Here is a 25,297-nt window from a genome sequence, read left to right as displayed (position 1 = left end):
TACTACCTTTTGATAGTTGGAGGTGGGTTTTGATGTCATAAGATGGGGAAGGGGTGGTAGAAGTCTTTTATCTTGGTGTAAACTCACATCTCTTGTAAAATCAGTGAAGAAACCAACATTGTTGTGTTACTTAATATAAACATAATGTAAGCATCCTGTACTGCAAATCTGAGTGAAGTTGGGGTAGTCCAGGTTCTGTTATTGGGGTGCTGAGGGTTAATATTTTCCATTGATGTCTTAAATTAGTTTCACCTCAGAGAGAAGGTTGTGGGAAGGGAAGTCCAATATTGGAGCAATGGTGAAGAAGGTTGGTGTCCTGACATAACCATTTTGACCCCAGAATATACCAGTATCGAGTTCACGATAAATTTGTCGTTTGACAGATCTCATCATGTTGCAAAAACAAAACAGTAATGAAATTCTGGAGATTTTTGAGAAGATTTTTTCATAACTCATTTCAGTTGACAATGTTAAAAGCTTTTTTTCTTGCTGAGTTTGATCTTTTCCCTGTTGTGTTAAAGATTATGCCCATTGTATTTGTTGGACAGAATCTGCATGCAACTCTGAGAGGAGCTATCATTGCTACTGGGAAGATGTGGTTGAGGGTCTTTTGTGATTTATTTTATTATCTGTGATTCAAACAGTTATGCTTTCTCCTTTCTTATAAATGTCCATGAACGTGGACTCTCCAAAAGCCCCAGCACATTTTCCTCTTTCAAGGTGACTTCAACTATTTTATTACTTTGAAATGTCATCTCCAGAGGCTTGTTTTTGTTTTAGCTATCAGTGGAGTTGAGGACTCTTGTCAGCCTCCATTGAGGAAGTCTTCCATTTTAACAAACAAGAGAAAAAGCAACACACATAAAATGCTGGAGGAACTCAGCAGACCAGGCAGCATCTATGCAAAAATAGTGCAGTTGACATTTCTGGCCGAAATGCTTCAGCAGGACTTTGTTCTTTCTAGGCAACATTGTCTACCTCAATGTCCCTGCTGATCTCCCCTTCTCTTGCTCCTCAGCAGTCTTGGTCCTTGGGTGTTTAGATTGTAGATATTTTTGACCGCACTGAAGCATCCATGCAAATCGTGGTTTTGGCAGGTTGATGACTCACTCCACTTTCACCTTTTTGTCTGATCCTTAGGTGGTGATAATTAGTTTGGACCTTGGTCTTCAGGTAGCAACACTTTCCCCTACTTATCCCCAGCCTTATGAAATGTGGTTTATTGAGTCCTAGAACAGCTTGCTTTTACACTTAGTTGATGTACCTCCTGGTCATTCTCAACGGTTGTTTTTTTTCTGCGACAGAAGGCAAGAATCCTCATGGATGCTAATTATGAAGATTTCACCAAGCTATGCACAGTGCAGTTCATGTTCGATGGGAATTACCTGATTATTTAAGAAAGATATGTGCCCTCAACAGCATGTCTACTGTTGTAGGAATTGTAGTCCATGCAACTTCCCAGAAGATCTGCTACCTATCCTGAGCAGCGCACACAAAATGCTGGAGAATTCAGAAAGTCAGATGTTGCCTGATCGCAAAGTTGCTCCAGTAGTTTTTGTGCGTCGCTCAAGATTCTCAGCATATGCAGAATCTCTTGTGTTAATGATTTGCTATCTATCTTGATATTGATCATTTTCATCCAATCAGCAGTGTGCCAAAGTAGAAACAAGCTAACCTGTTCATCTTCCAATCACGACATGAGTTCTGTTTTATGTGCAGAGTCAGTGAACTGAACATATTGCTTATTTGATGGACGTTCACTGTCAGCATTGCTAGCAACATTATTTAAAGTTTAATGTTTACTTAATGTTACTAGCAATGCTGATAATGATTGTCCATCCCTAATTATCCTTGAACTGAGTCAACCACGTCGTGGGTTTGGAGTTCATTTTGGGCCAAACTGGGCAAGGAAAGAAAGTTTCTTCCCTCAGAACAGTAATAAACTGGATGCATTTTTTTCCATGACAACAAAGTAGTTAAATGTCCTATTTAATGACATGATAATTGTCTCTTTAAAAAAGGGGGACAAGTTGAATTTTGCTGGTTGCTGTTGGATTCAAATTGTCTTTGAGTCAGTGGTGCAGGAGTCCAGCTGTTGGTCAAGTTACCACAGAACTAGGATTGAAACAAAAATGTTGACAGTCAGTAGTTAAAATTGAGGCTCCCTTTAAAGGATTAAAAAAATTAAGAATTTAAACTTATTTGAGAATGGGGTTGAGAGGGATAATAAATTGGCCATGATGGAATAGCAGAACAGATTTGATAGACTGAATGGCCTAATTTTGCTCCCATGTCTTGTGGCCTTTTTCCAAAGCTCCACTCATTTGTTCTCTCATTTTCTGAAGGAGGTGGAAAATTCAGTCGACAAAATCTCCAGTTTATTGTTGGGATTCAAAAATGGGAGTTGTATGTTCTTTGGTTAGATGCATCGCATTTTTGTTCTGGAGTTGGTGGTAGGCAGTTTGCTGTGATCTTTGAGCTCAGACTGATGGTATTCCGACAGATTATCTGGGCTCATAAAAGTAGATTAAGTTAGGTGTTGATCATTTGAACTAATCTGTTGAGCACCTGTTAAAAATTTCACAGAAATGACTTTACACAATTAATTTGAGTGTTTCCAGTACAGTGATTTCAGATTGCTTTTGGCACATGAATCAATGCAGATGTATTGGTTAAGTAAACTGAAATCTTAATATGCTGGATAAAGTAGGACTTGCTGAGCACATGTATGGGTTTTAAAAGGCAGAATGTACACTAGTCAGGGCATTGCAGGTGGTTTTGGGTCATGGAGTCAAATAAACGTGATCTCTAGGCATGAAGGTTAGGGAGTGGACATGAGCTTTGTGACTGAACTTGATGGGATTCAAAGGATGCTTTTAAACCACTGAAGTGCAGTGCAGGCCAGCAAGTAACCATTGGTACAGAAATAGAACTTCTGCTATATTGAAAAAAGCAAAAAATAGGGCCCCCAGAATTGAGTGTATGCACTCATCCTAGCAGAGTCATTGTATGCATGCAAATCAATTGTTAAATATGTTGTTTTGCCCTCCTTGAAAATGGCATGGATTCAAGACCAGTAAAATCCAAAACTTATCTGGCAATGCCCAGTTAATTTTTGTTTTTCCTTTCATTTTATTTTATTTTTTTTTCCAGACAGCGGCAGTAATGTGGCAAGTTTAAATGTGAAAGAGTGGCAGGATGGTCTACGGGCACTGTTACCAAATATTAACATCAATTTTGGGGGACTACCAAATGCTGCTTCCTGCTCTTCAGTGAACCATGCAGCAACAACCTCAGCCAACAACACCAGCCTGAACTGGGAGAGTGGGAGTAGCTGGATGGACCCAGCAATTATAACAGGTGAGGCCAACCAATCATCTCCATTCAGCTCACTCCTTTACCCTTGTACCAACCCAGTTGGGATCCAGTGGTTCAGACTTGAACTGCATCCAACATCCAAATTATGAACCAATATTGATTGGTCAAATCAGCATTGATTTTGATTTTTCAATTTTGAAATCAACAACCAAAGGGATTTTTGTTCCATTATTCCAGGGACTTGGTGTAAATGGAGTTGCAGGTTTTGTTTTTCTCTCTTTGATATATTTTCTGATTTGTACTGTTGAACAGTAATACTGCGTGGGTTAAACCAGATTAAAGACGGGCCTTACCAAATCTCAGGCTGACCTTTGTAGAGCTCCCCACACTGTGGCAGGTGATGGAAAGATGACTGTTTTCACGTATATTTGCTTTTACCATTCCAGTCTTGTGTTCTGCATGGAGAGCATTTTGAAATGATGTAACAAATCTGCTTGGTTCCCAAGTACGGTGACTGAGAAGTTCAGTTAGTGCCGTTTCTTGTTTTTTTTTTAATGATGCACTTAAAATGCATTCATTTGTATTTTTTCATTCGCTGGCAATATTGCCTCAACTCATCAGCAGAAGATGATCTGCAAATAAATAAAATCTCAACTATAGTTAAATGCTGGATGCAACACAAAATGCTGGAGGAACTCAGCAGATCCTATGGAAAAGAGCAAGCTGTTGATGATTTTGGGCCGAGATCCTTCACCAGGATTGAGAGAGCAAGGGGAGGTGCCTGAACTATAGTCACCCCTTCAAATAGATCTTATCTTCTTCTGTGCAAATTGTATAGAAAGCTCTGAAAGTTAAAATTAAAACTTCATGTGCCGGGAATCTGAAATAAAAACACTGCTGGAATCACTCAGCATGCTTGGCAATGGCTGTGGAGGAGGATACAGTAAATGTTCCTCTTTAACCTGGAACTTTGGTTTCACTTGTCTCAGATATAGCCAGCTAGCTGAATATTTAGAAAACTATTTGAGATTAATTGGCACTCCAGCTGAAGATATGACACTGCAGAGTGACACCTCGCAGGCAGCTAGCAGCAGCATACATTCGTACTGTGAACTAGCAGAGGTTAGCAAATTTGAATTTGGACTCATGGGCTGGATCAAGGTTATAGGACAGGCCATTATTGCAACTTAATGAGGACAAATGTCTTGCACTCGAGGTGTGCCTATTGAAACTGGATGATAACATGAAGTCAAAGTTTATAGCATTCCAGGATGACCTTATTGAGCTAATTGTGCTTCAGGAGACTGCATGTTTCAGATATTCTGTTCGTGTCTGTAAAATCTCCAGCAGCTTTATCCTTCAGACTTCAAGCTGTTGGTTATTTGATGTTTGTTGGACCTTGCTGAATGCAAGCGGGTGCTGCATTACCACATTGCAATGCTGAATGTACTTAAGCACTTCCATGGCTGACATCTGTATGGAGGAAATGAGAAGCGCTATTTTTAATTTTGGGTTCTTCTTTTGTTCCCAATGCTCCCAGTGCTTGTCCCCCACCTTTCTTCCTTTTGTATAGTTTTTGCCTTGTTTGTTCTGTTCCACTCATGCTGCTGAAATGCATGTTTGGTGTGAATTTTCCTTTGAAGTGTGGGGATTGTTTTAGTCAGCGTTGTAATATATTGGATTGAAGTTAAATTGCAGTGTTGTTCCACTTCAAGTGGCTGACTAAGAAAGGTTGTTGATAAGCTAACAATGCTTTAGTCATTTGCACTAATTTAAGTCAAAATCATCCTCTATTAACAATCAAAACCCAACTTCTTCTGACATTTGGTTCATGCCTACCAGCTGAGGCATCTTACTGAACTTTCAAATCCATCACTCCAATTCCAATTGTTTTGGAAGTTCTGCTTTTTTAGTGAATATAAAGTAGATGGCAGTGTTGCACTGACCAGAGTGGTACCAGTTCAGTTCTCAGCCAGTGTTCAGTTAGCATTGAACCTCTGGTACAATATGGAGAGGCGAAACCTCCCATTGTCCTATTTGTGATTTACAAGCCATACCAGTTAATTCTACTAAAAAGGATATGAGCACTGCGCAACAGAAATTTAGTAGTGATTTTCTTGTGCTTAAATGATCTCTTGCATTCTACTCAATATAAAATAATTCCAGAAGAATTGGATTTGTATCACAAACAGAAAACTGAGAAGCTGTGTTCAGTAGGACCAGTTGGAAAGCGTTTCAAACATTTGACACTTGACCAATGGACAAAATGGCAGGCTGTGTCTGTGACCTCTTAAGGATGTGGAGAGTAATGTTAGAATTTGGGTAAATAGAACAAATTATAACTGGGTCTGCAGAATGTGCCCATGAATCCAGTCACTGGACTGTACTGGTGTTCTGTGAAGTGAATTACAATATCTCTGAATTGCTTTACTGCTCTGCCACATTGATATAAGGTTTGAGGAGAATAAGCAGAAATAAATACAACTTTAAGGCAATATGTCTATTTTGGGTTAAACCATGGATGGGCTGTAAACTCATCTCTTTGGACGGGAGCAGAGAAATCCTATGTTATGAACGGAGTCTTTTTGTAGGAAACTAAAATTTGCCACATGAAGTTTCTAAAACACTGCTTTGGAAAAATGTAGAATGTGTAAACTGAAAACATTGTTGTGGAAAATAACTGTTCTTGCTCTCCTTTATTCTCATGTGTGTATAATACTTATGGCTGCTATGTATTTTCTAATACACAGAGACTTCTTGATTTACATTCAAAACCTCAGGGTGAATGACTCCTGAGCTTTTCAGAAAAGACTGATACTGTTCATGTACTTATTTAGCTTTGATTCCTGCACTCAAAGAAAGGTGAGGTCACCTGGAGGGTATTTATAGTTTTGTGGCAATTGGCAGCATGTTGTGAAATTGTTTGTGCCATGCTGTGCTTTTGAAAATCTAAAATAAAGCTTCTCCAGCACAACAAGTGGCCTGTATGTTAATTGAGGATATTGTCAAACCTGACCTAGCCATCAACTGGTCTGCATTCTGGAAGGCAATGCACTGAAGTATTCTAGCTTATATAATGTATCTTGTTTAGATCAGGGAGACTATTCTCAGTTATGATATAGTCAATTGCAATCATGCCCCTGATTCAGAGATTCATTGGTGAAAGGCATGGATAAGGCAGATGATAGGTCTTTTCCGAGTCCCAAACTTGAAGATATAGATCTGGTGTGAGCAAGGAATGATTTAAAAGGGACCTGAGGAGCAAATTTTCATGCTGTGGGTGATGAATATATGGAGCAAGCTGCCAGAAGATGTGGTTGAGACAGGAACATTAGTGTTTAGGATGTACTTGGATAGGTATATTTTTCAGATGGGAATATGGCTGAGTGCAGGCAGATAGGACTAGCTGGGTGGGCACCATAGTCATCATAGACTGGTTGGGTTGAAGGTATTCCTCTATGACTCTTATGCTTGAAATGTTTTCTGTGCATAAGTTAAGTGCACTGGTGGTTAGGCCTTTATTTTTATTTATGCTCAGCAGATTTATTTTGCCATTGAAGCTGCTCGGTTCTGTTATAACTCCTGCTCCCATTGCCAACACCCTAGTAAAATCTGTAATGGAGATTGAGTGACAGCAGGCATACTTCAACTAGTCTTGTCCCATTCATGTACGATGTGAATAGCATTGACTTGCAGTGACTTGGCTCCTTTTACCTATGGAAACAAGATCTTGGCTGCTCATTTGCCTGTGAAGCAAAACAAACTTAAACAGTGCAAGTGAATGCAAGTCACTAGTGTTGGGAATGAGAGGAACATGTTTGAATGGACCCATGTTTTTGTTTACCACTGATTCACTGGAATGTTTTCTCCTCTGATACTGAGATGGAATAGTCCCAATGTTGTATAGGCCATTCCCAGCTTAATCAATAACACCTGAATGTGCAAACAAGCTCCCTTAATATTATTTGATTTATAAGCCTGTGTACAAATGCATTCATTCCCAAAAACAGCAAAACTGTTTTCCTCTCTTTCAGTTGTTACGAACCCCGTAACTGGGTTACTTACCAGCAAAGATAGAGGCGTCCGTTGGAGTCTGCTGATACTATTTTTAACAGTATTTATTAGTAAAAATACACAAAAATAATATCAATGCAAATATACAGATAATATACGTCATCAATACTAAACCTGAAAGTGCGGGTATAATAATAATAAGAAGAAATAAGCTCTATCGTTGTCTGGGGGATAATGAATTGTCCGATGGAAATCTAAAGTTCATTTCAGTTCATACAGGCTGCAGCTGTTGTTTGTTTGTTTGTTGCTGTGTTGCAAGTGTTGGAGAGGGAGAGAGAGAGAAATAGAAGAATAACTTGCCGACTTTCCTTGGTACGATCTTGATCCATATCTGTCCTTTAGCTAAACCATTCCTTGGAGGACTCGCCACCCAGGCAAGGATGGACACACACACAAGCCCCCCACCGGTCTCATACGTTTCTCCTGGTGTGTCTGAGGGGTGTTCCCCAGACCCGTCTTTTATCCTCACTCAGATGTCAATCAGGTTGGGATGATGCAATCCCTCAACCAGACCACTCTGGTTGTCCCCTGAGGGGTTTCAATGACTACTACAGTACTCAATACACAATTCTTTCTCCAAGAGACAATAGCAGTAATCAGTGGTTCCATTCCGCTTTTATTAAGAGACATTCCACCTGGTTGTGTATTCTGCATTGTCTGTAACAACTGCCTTTGCTGTGATCCTGCATCTCTCTCTCTCTCATTTCCTGACATGCTGTGTATCTCTCTCATTTCCTGGGTCTCAGACCCGAAATAATAGCGATCTTGTGATTCTCAAAAAGGAGTGGGGGGCATTGGCGATTCTGGACCCTTCTGTCCATCAGATTTGCTCCTCATTCGTAACACAGTTTTAATAATTGTTCTTTCTCATGTGCTAATGCAGTTGACATCCCACAGACCTCACCCACTACCACATAATCAAAGTCCATACTCTGTGGTTATCCTTAAATAGGACAGTTTGTTGAAGGTGAGTTCAGAAGGTTGCTTACTGATTGCCCATCCATTGTTTCAAGTAAGCATGAAAAATTCAATAGCATTAGCTGAAAAAATTTCTTCCGAGCCTCCTTAATATTCACCTTTCTATCAGAAGAGATGAACAGATTTTCAGATGTTTATCTCATTGCTCTGTGTGGGATCTTTATGCAAATTGCCTGCAATATTTTCTATATCAAGAGGAGTGGATATACTTAAGTGATTCGGACTGCTTGAGCTTGTGAAAGATGCTGCATTAATGAATTTCTTTTTTGAAAGATGACTGGTCTGGAAATTTGGCTTATCCTTCATTTCTATAACTGGAACTCCTTTCAGTAAATATCTGATACCTTTTCCAATACCCTCGAGTCTACAGCCAAATTTTTTCACTTTCAAGTTTATGCATTGTGCTGATCATTGTGTTCATGAGAACCAAATGTGATCCACAGATTTGGTCGTTAGTGTGCAATTCTTCTCTGCCATGATTTCAGTTAAGATTACTGTCACATTACTTGGACTTCAAATAAGTGAAACTACTGGTGTCTTAGCAATATTTTAAATTTTATACATTCTGGCCAAAGGAATGCTGAAAGAAAAAGGCTTAGTGAATGGAGTTCGGTGTACTGTATGAACAGCCTAAAATAACGTAAAATACTTGATAACCATGTTCTGTAAAGCATATTCTTACAGTTCACTGCAAAGTGCTGTTTTGGTTGATCTACACATTACTTTGAAACTTTTCTTCAGTGATAAAGCAAATATTTTCTGTTTTTGTAGATTTTAAAGATTTTGAATCTCTTTCTGAGTTTGCTTGTGTTTCTTGTCTTTCTTTAACTGAGGTGACAGATGACATTTGGGATCTGCCACATTTCCTCTGAGGGTAAGGAACATAACATTTTCTGCAAATATTTGAATTGTAAGGCAATGGTGTTAAGAGGTGTTTGGCAGTGCTTTTGAAATCAGTGACATCCGGAATCTTCAAGCATACAAAGAGGCTGTCTCCTGCCATTTTTCTCCACAGCTTCTCTACACATCATATTTTTCTACACATCTATAGATGTGCTGTGGAGAGTATATGGACTATCTACATCACAACCTGGCGTGGAAACACTGATGCCCTTGAACCGAAAATCCTACAAAAAGTAGTGGATATCATCATGGCTAAAGCCCTCCCCACCATTGAGCACATCTATATACGATGCTGTCACAGCAAAGCAGCATTCATCATCAGGGACCCCCACCACCCAGGGCAAGCTCTCTTCTCACTGCTGCCATCAGGAAGAAATTACAGGAGCCTCAGGACCCACACTGCCAAGTTTAGTAGCAATCATCAGGCCCTTGAATCAAAGGCGATAACTCAACTTCACTTGCCCCATCACTGAAATGTTTCCACAACCGATGGACTCATTTTCAAGGACCCTTCATCTCATGTTCTCAATGTTTATTGCTTATTTATTATTATTATTTCCTTTTTGTATTTGCACAGTTTGTCTTCTTATTGACCACCCAAGTTGGGTGGTCTTTCATGGGTTCTTTTAAGGTCATTATTCTAAAGGTCTATTGAGTATCCCCACAAGAAAATAAATCTCAAGGTTGTAGATGGTGACATGTATGTACTTTGATAATAAATCGAACTTTGAACCTCGGTGAACAGTTGATATTGTGGCGGTCTGGTAGTAACAATTAGGAAGGTGATATTTTCCCAAATACATTCATAAGCAGCCAAGTTTCTAGTCATCTGGGAAGCACTGCTAATCCATTATTGAGCTGTTTATAATCTAAATTGTTAACTTTAAAATCTCTGGAATGCTACCCCAAACTTGAATACTGTAGGTATAATCATTTGGGGAAAGTTTGAATTGAATGGAAGAGAGCTCATTCAATCTTCTCAGGGGCACTCACAGGCAGTCTTCATTTCTATCCTACCCTGGCAGGGGAGTTGGACAGGAGTTGAAATGGGCCATCATCTGCTTTGCCTACCACTGTACCCTTGAATGAATTTAGGTAGGTGGTAGGGTAGGTGGAAGAAAAGATACTTGGGCCTGTTCATTTTTAAAACTTGAACACATCAAAGTAAATTATTTCAAAAACACGGATGCCAGGTGAGCATGGTGATTCTCATATTTTATGTTACTGTTCTTTTTGTGGTATTGAATGCTTGGCTGGTTGGTAAGTCAGGTCAGTGTAGATTGTAGTAATCAATATCATTTCACTCTGTTCTCCTCTTGCCTCCTCCCCTCCTAAGTGTACAATCAAATTAACATCTGCTCTGCCTTCGACTGAGTGGAAATCACTACCTGACTCTACTAATCTCTGCAGTTCAGTTTGCAATTGAGTAAATTTATAACTGAGTCATTGATGCTTGCTCTTCCCTGAAGTGCCTAATTATTAAAATAGCTATTCTAAACACTTCCACTGTTGGCCTACCAACCACTTGTTGTATAAACATAATGGCTACTGCATCAGTTGTGCAGATTGAGCACATACTGCATGTCACAGAAAAGTAGTATCCATCATCAAGGACCCCCACCATCCAGGCTACCAGAAAGAAGGTGTGGGAGCTTCAGGACCCAGACCCCTATGTTCAGAATCAGCTATTACCCTTCAGACTTTTGAATCAGAGGGGATAACTTTGTTTGCCCCACTAAACTGTTCCCAAAACCTATGGACTCAATTTCAAGGACTCTTCATCTCATGTTCTCAGTATTTATTGCTTATTTATTATTATTGCTTCTTTTGTATTTTCTATTTTTGTCTTTTGCACCTTGGTTGTTTCTCTGTCCTTTTGGGTGTGTCTTTGATTCTATGTTTCTTGGAGTTACTGTACATGCCCAAAAGAGAATGAATCTCAGAGTTCTATATGGTGACATATATGTACTTTGATAATAAATTTACTTAACTTTTATTTAATCATTGATTTGTTTGTCACTTTTGCATCTTAGAGGATAGAGATAAGAAAGCAATATTGAGGTATGGTTATTCAAGTTTTCATAATGATCAGTTTCTAGGGTTGAACTGTTAAACAGGAAAGGCAAGATCAATAGTCGTGAGTGAGAAGAAATAGTCTGGCATTAAACTATTAGAACACTCCAAAGGAATTGTGTTTTGAATGTTAATGTAGCAAGGCCTGAGGGCCAATCTACATGGCTCTTCCTTTACAGCCACTATTACTAATGCATTATTTGCCAAACTCAGTGAAAAGTCTAATCTGGTGTGCTAAATGCTTCGCTTGCATTTGGTCAGCCTCAGATCATTCTCCTTTCTACTTGCTTTACTTTGGTTTCCTTCTAAATGCAGTTTCAGTTAATTGGGCCATTGATTAATCAAGACAACCACTTACTTGGGGTGACTCTTAAAGAACAAAAACTAATCGAGAAAATAGCCTGGATTCTTTTTGTTAGTTTGGGGCCCTATTCCACTTAATTGGGACAGGAAACTGACGAACAGTTTCTAACGATCATCAGTCACATGCATTTGTGTGGTTGTTAAACACTACACCATACTTAGAGCAAACAGTTTCTAAATAGCATCACTTGCGTGTGTGTTCAAAAAGGAGTGGGTTTTTTCACTGATAAGCAGTAAGTCCAGTTGGAACTGTTTTGCACACTGGTTTCAAGCATTCAGACTTGGAAATGCCAGAAACAGTATGGAGTAAAACTTAAGGTTTCAATACTTTGGGAACTATGAAGAATTTGAAGCTATCAACAATCATCTTGAATGCTACAAAGAAAATGAGAGTTTGGATAATGGAATCAGTGAAAGCATTGTAAGAAGGTAGTCCACTGGTGTCTGCGCTGATTTTGTTCATTTACAGTCAGTCAAAAATAACACGGCAGCATATACTGGATGAATTTCTCTGATGAATATAATATTCATAATTTATATTATGTATAGCAGTACTGATAGTGTTCTGATTTGTTCTGTATTTCATTTACTCATTTAGACAGTAACTGGGTTTTTTTAACCTTAACTATTTCCATGAAACTTTGGCTAATTATGCACAATGTTCAAAATTCAGCTATCAGCTTGTTTTGTATAGTGTTATAATCTGTTTTGTGCCATCACCCAAGAGGAACTTCTTCCCTTTCTTTTTTAGAATATCAGAATCGGCTCCATCCCTCTCGACATTGCAGTAATTAAAGCCATTTGTCAGGAAGAGCCGTTATAATAATTGTGGAGTGGGCACTGAGTTATGGTTCCATTGTCAATTTGTAATGTATGCATTTGAACACTGGAGAAGATTATATCCGGCATTGTCTATGGTCTACACTGGTGCTCACAACCTGTGTAGCAGGTTAAAGCTTATCTGCCTTATTAGCCCTGTATATGGGGACTGGCTGCCTGCCTTTTGTCTAAACTGTTGTTTGCTGTGGTCTCTCCATAAAATCAAACTGAACTTAAATATAACTTAATATAAGGCACTCACTTAGTTTCAGGTTTATCCCACTTGTTTGAAGCAAATGAGGGTGGAAATATTCTGATATTTATTGCAGGAATGGTTTGATTGCAGTATTCCCTTCATTTTACTTCACCTAACAATTCAGAAATTCAGTAAAAACAAATTCCTTATATCCTGATAGTTAATGTGGGTTTAAAGATGTTATTTTTTTATTGGAAAGTGTGCCAGAATTCTAAGATAATATCATGACAGCCAACCCTTCCAATACAAACTCATGATTTTGGTTTAATGAAGTTTATGTGTTGGCTTTTCCCAAACTTCTGCCATTGCATCAAGTGTGTCTTTCAATTGACTGTTGTAGTGACCAAAAAGGTAACTCATTACTCTAGCCCAGGCATGGGCAAACTACAGCCCGCGGGCCATTTGCGGCCCGTTAAGCTTTTTAATCCGGCCCGCAGAACTTGATGAAATTATATTAATAAACCTTGTTAACGTTTTTTCCCCGCAATTCTGGCGTTTTCCCAATAGATGACGCACTCTATATACATTTGTGGCGACCCATTTCCTGGCACATCCGAACCGGCTCACAATTAGCCAGCGTTCCGGCGAAGGGAGATAGCCTGCGGGGATTTGCGAGCACAGAGCTTTGGAGCCTCTGCGCAGGGGGGCAGGTTGAGGGAGGCTTAAAAGTGAGGCTGGGGATTTCGAATAATGTTTTTTTTCTTCGACTGCAGTTACCGACTCCGTGTCGTAATTTTAGCGCTGCGTGTAGCACACCGCTACACATTGACCTTTGTTGAGGTGCAGCGTATTACTCCACATTTGCACTTTACTCTTTGTTCGGCTCGACCTATTTGTGTGAACAGGCGTTCAGCGTCATGAACATCAACAAAGCCAGCCACAGATCCAAGTTAACTGACCAACACCTCAGATCCATCCTGAGAATCGCCACAACAAAACTAAATCCAGAATTTGATGCGCTGGCTAAAAAGGGAGACCAACAACACTGTTCCCACTGAAATTAAAAATAAGTTTCTTCATTGTGTTATGTAAAAAATGCATTTGAAAATATTTTTTTCAATAAGCCTTACATGTTACATGTCATTTCTGTTAAGTGATGGACATGAGTAGTGCGCAGGTGCACGTACGTTCTCAAAATAAAAAATGCGCTCCAGATCAAATAACGCGCTCCGCATACTGGCTGGTCGTTGTTGAGTTTTGGCACAGGGGACAATTGAATAAGAAGGAGCAGGACAAGTAGACCTGCATCTCCTACCGTCTTTGAAATAAAGACAGTCAGGAGGAGAGTGATGATGATAATATCTTGAAGGATAACAGAATTTTCAGTGCTTTAAAATAATAACTGTTACTATTTAAAAAAAGCTGTATTTTATTCATTTAATTTTCAGTGTTTTAAAAGTCATTTCAATAAATAGCTAAATACCATGGGACTTCAAAGACAGATATTTTGTTGTAATGCATTTGTTCATTTTCAATTGAAATTAAAGCACATGTTTTCTACATATCCCATGATATTTTATTTTCTCTTATGAGGTGTATTACCAAAACACTCCGTCCATCTGCTCCTGGTCCGGCCCCCCTGTCAAATTTTAGAACCCTTTGTGGCCCACAAGTCAAAAAGTTTGCCCACCCCTGCTCTAGCCACAAACTTCATCTTTCTCCCTGGTCATACTCCTGGATGAGCACACTTAATAAGTTTTACCTTTATTCTTTCTTATCACCTATTTAAGCCTTGGAGTCATTCAGAGTGGAAATGTGCCTTTCAGCCTAATTTGTCCGAGGTGACTGTGTTGCCCTGCGTGTGTTCAACCCATTGCCATCTAACCCTCTCCCATCCATACGCTAATCTAGACGGCTTTTAATTATTGTTAATGTGCCCGCCTCAACTACTAATTTTGGTAGCTCATTCCAAATACAACCTAATCTTTGCTTGGAAAAACTGCCCTTGATGCATCTTTTTAAATCTCTCGCTTCTGATCTCCTGTTTTTTCTTAAGTGCCACCCTCCCTGAGGAAAAAGGCTATATGCCTTCACACTGTGAGCCCCTCATGATCTTGTATATCTCTTTCAGATTCTGAACCTTGAATTCCATTTCATGCTCAGTGGCAGGAATCAAGCACCAATTGCTGGCGCTGTAAGTTCCCATCTAAAGTGCCAAGGTTGAGGGTTCAAAACTCACTGAGGCACTGGAATTAAAATGGAGACTGCAGTGCAGAGCTCAGGCTGAGGCCTCATTTGTAAGATGTGATGTCTTGGATCAGTATAAAAAGATCAAAAGTATAAAAAGAACTTCAAAGTTCTCCCGTGGTTGTAAACTATTTTGATGCATCCTTAGATTGCACTATATGAAAGCATTAACATGAGAGATTCTGTAAATGCTTGAAATTCAGAAGAACACACAAAATGTGTGTATGTGTTTCTTTATAAAAGCATATCTTTTTGAACAACAGTTGCAAGAAAATGTTTGTGAACCCTTTGCAATTATCTGGTTTTCTACGTTAATTACTCATAAAATGTAGTCTGATCTTCATCTAAGTCACCATCTGCCTAAACTAATAACACAGAAACAATTGTACTACTTGTCAATACTAAGTACACCATTTAAACACTTAGTCTCGGTTCAAAAAAGTACCTGAACCTCTGGGTTAATGCTTTCTATAAAAAGCTATTTGGAGTCAAGTGTTCCAATCAATGAGATGAGATTGGAGATGTATATATTACACTAAAGTCAGGTTACTGACAGAGCCTGCTCTTCTCAAGAAAGATCTGTTTATGTACACCAAGGGTGGGCAAACTTTTTGACTTGTGGGCCACAAAGGGTTCTAAAATTTGACAGGGGGGCCAGACCAGGAGCAGATGGACGGAGTGTTTTGGTAATACACCTCATAAGAGAAAATAAAATATCATGGGATATGTAGAAAACATGTGCTTTAATTTCAATTGAAAATGAACAAATGCATTACAACAAAATATCTGTCTTTGAAGTCCCATGGTATTTAGCTATTTATTGAAATGACTTTTAAAACACTGAAAATTAAATGAATAAAATACAGCTTTTTTTAAATAGTAACAGTTATTATTTTAAAGCACTGAAAATTCTGTTATCCTTCAAGATATTATCATCATCACTCTCCTCCTGACTGTCTTTATTTCAAAGACGGTAGGAGATGCAGGTCTACTTGTCCTGCTCCTTCTTATTCAATTGTCCCCTGTGCCAAAACTCAACAACGACCAGCCAGTATGCGGAGCGCGTTATTTGATCTGGAGCGCATTTTTTATTTTGAGAACGTACGTGCACCTGCGCACTACTCATGTCCATCACTTAACAGAAATGACATGTAACATGTAAGGCTTATTGAAAAAAATATTTTCAAATGCATTTTTTACATAACACAACAAAGAAACTTATTTTTAATTTCAGTGGGAACAGTGTTGTTGGTCTCCCTTTTTAGCCAGCGCATCAAAGTCTGGATTTAGTTTTGTTGTGGCGATTCTCAGGATGGATCTGAGGTGTTGGTGAGTTAACTTGGATCTGTGGCTGGTTTTGTTGATGTTCATGACGCTGAACACCTGTTCACACAAATAAGTCGAGCCGAACAAAGAGTAAAGCGCAAATGTGGAGTATACGCTGCACCTCAACAAAGGTCAATGTGTAGCGGTGTGCTACATGCAGCGCTAAAATTACGACATGGACTCGGTAACTGCAGTCGAAGAAAAAAAACTTTTTTTGAAATCCCCAGCCTCACTTCTAAGCCTCCCTCAACCTGCCCCCCCCCCCCCCCCCCCCCGCGCAGAGGCTCCAAAGCTCTGTGCTCGCAAATCCCCGCAGGCTATCTCCCTTAGCCGGAACTCTGGCTAATTGTGAGCCGGTTCGGATGTGCCAGGAAATGGGTCGCCACAAATGCATATACAGTGCGTCATCTATTGGGAAAACGCCAGAATTGCAGGGAAAAACGTTAGCAAGGTTTATTAATATAATTTCATCAAGTTCTGCGGGCCGGATTAAAAAGCTTAACGGGCCGCATATGGCCCACGGGCCGTAGTTTGCCCATGCCTGATGTACACCATACCTCAATCAAAACAACTTTCAGAGGACCTCAGAAGAAGAGTTATAACTGGAAAAGCGGCAAGAGCATTCCTAAGGCCCTGAGTGTTCAACAGTCCACGGTAAGAGAAATTGTCTACAAATGGAGGAAACTCAATACTGTTGGTGCTCTCCCTAGGAGTGGATATCCTGGAAAGAATGCACCAATAGCACAACATGCAGTGCTGAAGGAGGTGAAAAAGAACCCAAGGGTAACTGCAAAAAGCCTGCAGAGATCTGTAGAATTTACTAAAGTCCCTGTTCATGTGTCCACCATTCGTGTGTCCACTATAAGAAAAACACTGTACAAACATGGTGTTCATGGAAGGACACCACGGAGGAAACTACTGCTCTCCAATGTTCTGAGGATGGATGACAAAAATAGAACTTTTTAGCAGAAATACGCACTGCTATGTTTGGAAGAAAAAGGGCACTGCACATCAACACCAAAATCTCATGCAAGCTGTGAAGCGTGGTGGAAGGAGCATCATCGTTTGGGGCTGTTTTGCTGCCTCAGGACCCGGGCAGCTTGCAGTCATTGAGGGAACAACAAATTAAAAATTGTCTCACGACATTTTAGAGGAGAATGTCAGGGTAGCAGTCCATCACCTGAAGCATAACAGAAGTTGGATGATGCAATAAGACATGAGTAAATCAACAGCAGAATGGTTTTAAAAGAAAAAAAATCATGTTTGGGAATGGTCAAGTAAGAGTCTAGACCTTAACCCAAGTGAGATGCTGTGGCATGATCCAGAGGTTCGTGCAAGGTGTCCCAGAAATATTGATGAACTGAAACAGCTTTGTTTGGAGGAATGGTCTAACATTCGTCCTCGCCATTGTGCAAGTCTGATTAGCAGCTGCAAAAACCATTTGATGGAGAGTATTTCTGCTAAATGAGGTTCTACTAATTATTAAATACATGGGTTCACATACTTTTTCCAGCCTGAACTGTGTATGATTAAACAATATGTTCAATAAAGATATGAAAAGTACAGTTTTGTGTTAGTTTAGGCAGATTATATTTATCTGTTATTGTGACTTAGTTGAAGATCAGACCACATTTTAAGAGTGAGTAATGTGGAAGAACAGGTAATTGCAGAGGATTCACAAACTTTTTCTTGCAACTGTATATTACAACAAGTTGGAACGGCACCAAATATTTTCTGGTAGTGGTATAAATTACTGCCTTTCTTTCAGTATCCTTGTTGATGAGGCTTTGAAAGACATTGTTTCCAAAATAATTCCTGTGTTTTTTTTTTGCTTTTTTAATACTGGGCCTTTTAATCAAATAGTATAAAAGGAGGTTGGAATATAAGGTAGACAAATGTATTAGTGTTATTGGTGAAGTGTGAAGAGTTTTGGATTGAATGCTATCTATAGTGCTATTCAGATTGGTTAATTCAGAAGAATGCATTGAAGGCTTGGATCCTAACTATGAGAGTCAAACTAAGAGGTCATAACTATGAGTCAAAAATAAATCAGATAAGGAATTCAAGGGTATCTTGGGTAAGGTAAGTAACAGATGTACTTGTGGGGAAGCTGGATAAGTACAGCAGGAATATAGGATAAGTTGATACCAGATGAAAGAAAATGCTTGCCACTGGAGCAGCACAAAACTGCCAGGCTGAAAGTTTTTATATAGTTTTCTGTATAATAACTACAGGTGTAGTATTTGTGTGAGCAGTTTTGCCATGTTCAAGATGTATTTTAAAAGCAAGAAACGGGTGGCAATGGATAAGGTGGAGTCTTTAATAGTATGGATTTAATCCATGGTATCGTAAGGAAAATATTGCTGATACTGCTTGCTGATAAAGTGGGTGGTATGTAGCTGAGAGGAGACACCACAGCCAAGTTCAAGAGGATATTTAAACCCACTGAATTGGTGAACAAATAACAAATAAATATCAGTGTAGCTAAAGAGAACATTTTAGTCAGAATAATGTTCGCCACACAAGTGCTTTGGAAAACAAGTACCTGGAGCAAAAGTAGAGGATCTTAGAAGTACAAGTACACAAAATCTTTTAGCAGCAATGAAGGTTAATGTCATTTTCAGGTATGAAAAGGCTCACAGAATAACACATTTTATTTTGGATGAAAAGCAAAGTCACCTTGAGCTTGCTAAGAAACTTAGCGAATTTAGAGTTGCAAAGCAGTGGAGCATTGAATATGATATGAGATAATGTTGAAAATACAGTTTTTCAGGTGAGTGGTATAAACATTCATCACTCAGCACAAAATTCAATATGTTGGTGTTCCATGCTCTTGGAAAGGAGAAAATGTTAGGTGGCATAATGGAGTTTTAGATTATTGTTAGATGGGGAAGATATGGAGATTTTTCCACTTTTGTAGGAGGCATAAGCTAAGGTAATAAATATACGGTAGTCAAAATTGAATTGACAGAATTGTTTCTCCTGAAATCACTGAATTGGGGATGGAAAGTGGAACTCAGACTACATGAAGTTGAAATTGGGTGGACTTATCAGGAAGGTAGATAAACACGAGAGAGAGCAATAGATGGTTGTGTTGATGGGGTTGTATGAAGTTGTGAAGGAGGGTCAAATAAGGAACAAGGATTTTGATTGTTTGCAGTGTTTGGAGGAAATGTAGAACATAGGGCATTACAGTATACTGCTGACCCTTAAGCCCTCAATGTTGTGCCAAACTTTCCCTTCTCTCCCACATAACCCTCCATTTTTCTTTCATCCATATGCCTGTATAAGAGTCCTTTAAGTGTTCCTAATGTATCTACCACCACCCTGGCAGTGTTTCCAAGCACTTGCCACTCTGTGTTTAAAAAATAAACTACCTCTGACATTCCCCCTCCTTATACTTTCCTCCAAGCACTTTAAAAGTATGCCCTCTTGTATCAACCATTGTGTCCCTAGGGAAAAAGGCATTTGCTGTCTGCTCTATCTATACTTATTACCTTATACACCTCTAAGTGGCCTGTCATCTTCTAATCCAGGCAGCAACCTGGTAAATCTCTGCATCCATTCAAAAGCTTCCATAACGTGGTGAAAAAATAGCTGAGTGATTACTGATCAGAGTCCTTTGCAAAGAAATGTGGAAGTCAGGTGATACCTGTCCTTGGACATATCAGCCTTGTCATTTCAAGTGCAAGCTTGTACTTTGAGTGGAATCCCAAAGCAAGATGGGAAAGAATGCTTTCATCCATTCAACTAACTCAGCCAAAGTAAGCAGAAAGTGGTTGGGGTGAAAGAGTGGTTGCTTGTCAGTAAGAAGCAAGAGGTGACAAGTTAAGTTTTCACTCTAGGTTCTCCAAACTCTGCTTGCATAATGTTGGTTTCTGGGTTTATAAAATATTAGTAGTGACAGATTGTTAACAATGGTTTAATAAAGTGCTGTAATTTATTTGATCTGCTGTTTCATTAGTCACCAGCAGTACCTCTTTCAGAAGTCATTTTTAACAAATACAACAGTAGAAGGATGCAAAATCTTCCTCCGAAGGAATAACGTGCCACCCCCTATCCATAAATCAGTCTGTAGGAGCTGATGAAATTCAGACTCCCCTGCTGGCTTGATGCCTTCAACTGAGTTCCATCCTTTGGCTGTTAGTAAACAGAATCATGGAATGATAGCAATAATCTACAGAATTAGATGTCTGGAAACTCATTTCCAATCGATGAGTAACCTTCAGGCGATAGATAGTCTTTTAATAAATTTCCTTTCCTATTATTTCATTGTGCTGCCACTAGGATTTCAGTGGAGTATAATGGGTATGTAAAATTTTACTACTGTGTTCACTTAAACTGTATATATTGTTAAAAAGGCACAGCAGAATGATAAATGGCTCACTGTTCCTTTTTGCCTCTCCAAGCATGTTGAGTTGTTTCATTGAATAGGAGAGTAGAAGAATGTGACAATTTCCTCTGAAGCTGTCAACTATGGCAATGGAGAACGCAGCCTTGAGATTTAGTGAGGGCTATATAATAAATTTGGTGACTGTCTTTTGCAATGTAACCCCATTTATGGGCTGTCTCTCCATAACATTTGAATGCACTAATCAGTATAGGATTTTTGATGTGCAATGCTTCCATAAATAATTAACAATACACTGAACCCAGTGGCTGCATTATAGAAGCATATGGCACAGTTGTATCTTTTGTAAGTGAATTTGTAGAACTGGGGATGTTTTGAGTTGAGCACTGTGTAGCTTAAACGCATTGTGTGAAACCTATGTGACTGCTGTCGAGGACAGTGAAACATCATGGGTACAAAAGGAATTACTCAAATGTGCGAAGGATTTTATCACTTTTGGGTTTTGTTGTAGCAAAATATAGGAGCCATATTGCATCTGAGCTTTCATCAGCTCGGTATTCTGGTTCAGGAGCAAATATCAACCTGATATCAGGAGAACACACTGCTCCTGATATTCACTGACTCAATGAGGATTCTGTTCTTGATTTCCTTTTCATCATTTCTTTCCCTTGTGGATAATTAAAACACACATATTTTAGCTAAATGAGAATATTACCCAGTCTGTATTTCTGGCCCTATAATTAGCTTGGAATTGTTGCAATACTTATATTGAATCCGGTTTGAGTTATCACTCCCTCCAATAGTGTTCATGGGGCCCAAGTCCATAGCTCCCTGAAGGTAGCTACACCAGATAGGGTAGTAAAGAAAGCATATGAGACACTTGCTTTCGTTACTCAAGAAATTTAGTTTGAATCAAGAAGTTATGTTGCAGCTTTATAAAGCTCTTGTTTGGCCATATCTGGAGTATTGGGTACAGTTCTGGTCACCTCCATTGTAAGAAGAATATGCAAAGTACAGAAAATGTTTACCAGGATTCTGTCTGGATTAGAGGGCTTGTGCTATAAAGAGACTGGACAAACTTGATTTATTTTCTCTGGAGTGCCAGAAGCTGTTGGGAGATCTGATGGAGGTCTATAAGATTGTGAAGAATAGATAGCTGGAATCATTTTTTCTCAGAGTTGAAATGCTGACATCAGAGGGTATGTGTTTAAGGTAAGAGCGGATAAGTTTAAAGGCAATCTGCCACAACAGTTTTTTTTAAACAGTTCAATAAATTGCCAAGAGTGGTCGTGGGGGCTAAAACCATGGAGATATAGATAGGCATATGAATATGCAGAAAATAGAAGAATTATGGATATTGTGTTGACAGAAAGGATTCTTAGTTTAACATAATCAGTTGGTCAGAACATCGTGACTGAAGGGCCTGATCCAACACTGTACATGTTCAATAATCAAGGCCAAACTGAATCATAATGTTTCTCAATCTAAACCTGTTTGGTCATGAGCTCAAACTTCATCTGCTGAAGTCTTGTCCAGTGTTCAACTTGTACACATCAGGTTTGTCATCAGGTAATTCCAAGTTCTGAATTACTCAGCTTCCCTTCAACTCAGTGCAGAGTTGGGGTAGAGTTTCTGATGTTAGCCACCTTGCTTCTAAACAAAATGGAGTTTTCAACCTTTGCAATTTTCTAATTGCTCCTGACTCGATCTTGAATTTGAGTTTGAAACCTTCCTGGTCTGAGCAGTTACATGACTTCTTGGTCAACCAAGAGCCAGTAAACAAGAGGGCAATAGTGAATCAAGGTATTTCAAACAGGGTTTTGTGTTTCTTTTACTGATTGTAAAAATTTGGTTTGAAGTTGAAGCTGCCCCCAAATTGAGACTAATGGTTCAACTTGGGCGATGTATAAAGATATCAGAAGTTCCTGCAATGCACCGCCTGAAAGGAAGGTGAAAGCTGATTCAATAGCCACTTTCAAATGAGAATCTAATATATTTGAGGAAATGATTTGACAAGATTACAATGATAAGACCCAAATTGATACGTCTTTCAAAGAGGCTGTGCTGTATGATTCTACTAATGTATGATAAAAAGCAACATTAACATATTTTCTCTCTCTGCAGGTGTCCCAGCGTCCACAGGGAACAGTTTAGATACTCTGCAAGATGACAACCCTCCACACTGGCTGAAGTCGCTCCAGACACTGACAGAAGTAGATGGCCCCACAACAGCACAGACAGGGCACAGTAATCCCTTCAACACACAGATTCCCTCACACAGAGCTGGCTGGGCCCCTTACCCAGCACCCTCCAACCCAAGCAACTTCCACTCTCCACCTCCAGGTTTCCAGACAACCTTCAGACCTCCCAACAAAACCCCCACAGATCTTCTACAGAGCTCTGCATTGGATCGTCACTAAGAAAAACTGATTTACTCCCCTCTTCTCCTTTCTTTCTCTCCTTCACTACACATAATCTCAGTTCCTGATCAGTGCCAGACACAATGCGATCGCAGGTTACATTAGAATTACCGGGAGAATTTTTTTTTCTGCTCACCAGCCTCTTGACAGCATGCTTTCCCCCCCCCACCCTTAGGTGGGCTGCAGTGACTCCTGCTGACCAGTAACCAGTTCTCAAAACCCATCTTGAACCATTGATCAGTTCAGCACTAATGGAAGCCCTTTGGCTCACCATGCTTGTATCTCGTGCAATAATAATTGCCGCATAGTAATGTTGAAAGCTGCACAGTAAGACCAACTGAAGCGTCAGTCACAAAATTGATGCTTCCCACATAATTGACAGTGCTTTTGAGTTCACGGTCTGCAGGAGAACGGCATGTTGGATAAGCATTTTGATTAGTGATTAAATGGGCATGTAGCTGAGGAGTGGATGAGTTGACTAAAACCATTTGATTTTTTTAAAATTTTGACTTTAGCTTAAATAATACGAGAAATGTTTTAAAAAAGCATTCACAAATTTAATACCTAGACAACAATAAAAGAACTGCTGAACAGAGTGGTATATACTCATTTCTTTATCTGTCTTTCTGTGTCTGTCTCTCTTGGCATTTGAAATCCACTGGAAAGGGAACTCTGAGATGGCACTGCGTTAGGAGTCACTTCATTCATCAGGCGCACAACTTGTTGAAACTCCGCCTGCCGCTTCAAGTAATCTGTAGGTTCTGGACATGCAGTATTTGAAGAGTGTGGTTAACCTTGACGCTAAAACTAAAAATGTACCTCTTAAGATTCAAGACTAAATCTTAAATAAAAAAAAATACTTGACTCAGCTCCATTGGATCTGTAAGTCTATTCTTGCATTCATCTACAGCCTCAATGACAAATTAATGTAGCATTGTCTGGGGTTAAGCATAGATGAACAATATAATTAACCTCTGGGAAGTTGAATGTTTTGTACAGTATCAAACCTATAATGCAAGACCTGGGGATACATTAAACTGCTCTGGCTGTGAATACTAACCAACTATCAAAAAAACTCCTCTGGATGCAAACTTTCTGGAACCTGGTGTGAATTTAAAGCCTTTGAACCACTGATCATAATTAAACCCCCAAGGAAAAGATTCACCACTGCCCACGATCTCAAAAAGTATTAATGGCTGAGCACAGTGGAGATTAACTGAAGCGCTGGAGCCACCTCTGAGAGTGTTGACCAACTCTGCGATCATCTGTGCATGTTAACCAACTCCCAGTAAGCCAGTACAAATGTTAACCAATTGCTGTGCTTCTGAGGTTATAAATACTGCAAATATTAATTTAACACCCAAGGACTGCTGATGAATATGCTGAATGAATACTAATTCAAACACTGCTTGCAATTTTTAACCAGGTTCTTAAAGACCCAATGAGCACACAGGGAAGTACAGTTTACCTCTCATCAATGCCATTTAATATTAAGCACACATTATTTCCTAACCCCATCTCCCACTGAACATTAATATTGATCGTCTGCCTGGAATGATTAACAAACTCCTGAGGGCCGTATGCAATAGAGGGTGGTGCAGCTCATCAAATTGCTGTGTTGCAGCCCCAGAAACCTGGGTTTTACCCTGACTTTGAGCTCTACCTGCATGTTCCCATGACCCACTCTATGCTATTTCTTCCCACATCCCAAAGGCATTGAGTTGATAGGTTAACTGGACTCCTTACATTGCCTCTAATTTGTCTAGTAGAATCAGGGGAGAGCTAATAGGGACATGGGGAGAAAAAATAGAATTAGTGTAAATGGATGGTAGTTGATCCTTGTGGACTGAAAGGCCTGTTTCTGTGATGTACTATTCCACAACAACTTTACTAAACCTGTTGTAAATGTAAACTATAAACATACAAGATTCTGCAGATGCTGGAAATCCAGAGCGGCACCCACAAATTGCTGGAGAACTCAGCAGGCCAGGTAGCATTTTTGGGTAATAAAAATAAAATAAAAATAAGAATAAAAAGTTGATGTTACGGGCTGAGACCCTTAATCAGGACTGGAAAGGAAGGGGGAAGAAGCCAGAATGGGGGGGGGGGGGGGGGAGTGAAGGTCAAGCTGGAAGGTGATAGGTGAAGCCTGGTGAGTGAGGGTAAATGAACTAGGAGATGTTAAGTGGAAACTGCAAAGGGCTAGAGAAGGAAGAATCTGACTAGGAG

General features: G+C 39.5%; 1 protein-coding gene across 12 annotated transcripts in view; it reads left to right on the top strand.

The window, feature by feature from the left end:
* cnot4b (CCR4-NOT transcription complex, subunit 4b) overlaps positions 1 to 23,659 on the top strand; it is a 178,079-nt gene extending 154,420 nt beyond the window's left edge. For 8 of the 12 annotated variants that reach the window (XM_059977759.1, XM_059977756.1, XM_059977754.1 and 5 more), the window contains 2 exons: positions 3,154 to 3,360; positions 22,773 to 23,659. In XM_059977759.1, the coding sequence (XP_059833742.1) occupies positions 3,154 to 3,360; positions 22,773 to 23,068 (503 nt within the window). In that variant the 3' untranslated portion in view covers positions 23,069 to 23,659. The remainder of the gene's footprint in view (positions 1 to 3,153; positions 3,361 to 22,772) is intronic. The other 4 variants (XM_059977763.1, XM_059977762.1, XM_059977760.1 and 1 more) reach the window with 1 other exon arrangement.
* The last annotated feature ends 1,638 nt before the right edge of the window (positions 23,660 to 25,297 follow it).

This window comes from Hypanus sabinus, chromosome 8 (assembly GCF_030144855.1).
Source record: "Hypanus sabinus isolate sHypSab1 chromosome 8, sHypSab1.hap1, whole genome shotgun sequence".
In the NCBI taxonomy this organism is placed as follows: Eukaryota; Metazoa; Chordata; class Chondrichthyes; order Myliobatiformes; family Dasyatidae; genus Hypanus; species Hypanus sabinus.
This window is presented reverse-complemented; position numbering and strand designations above follow the sequence as displayed.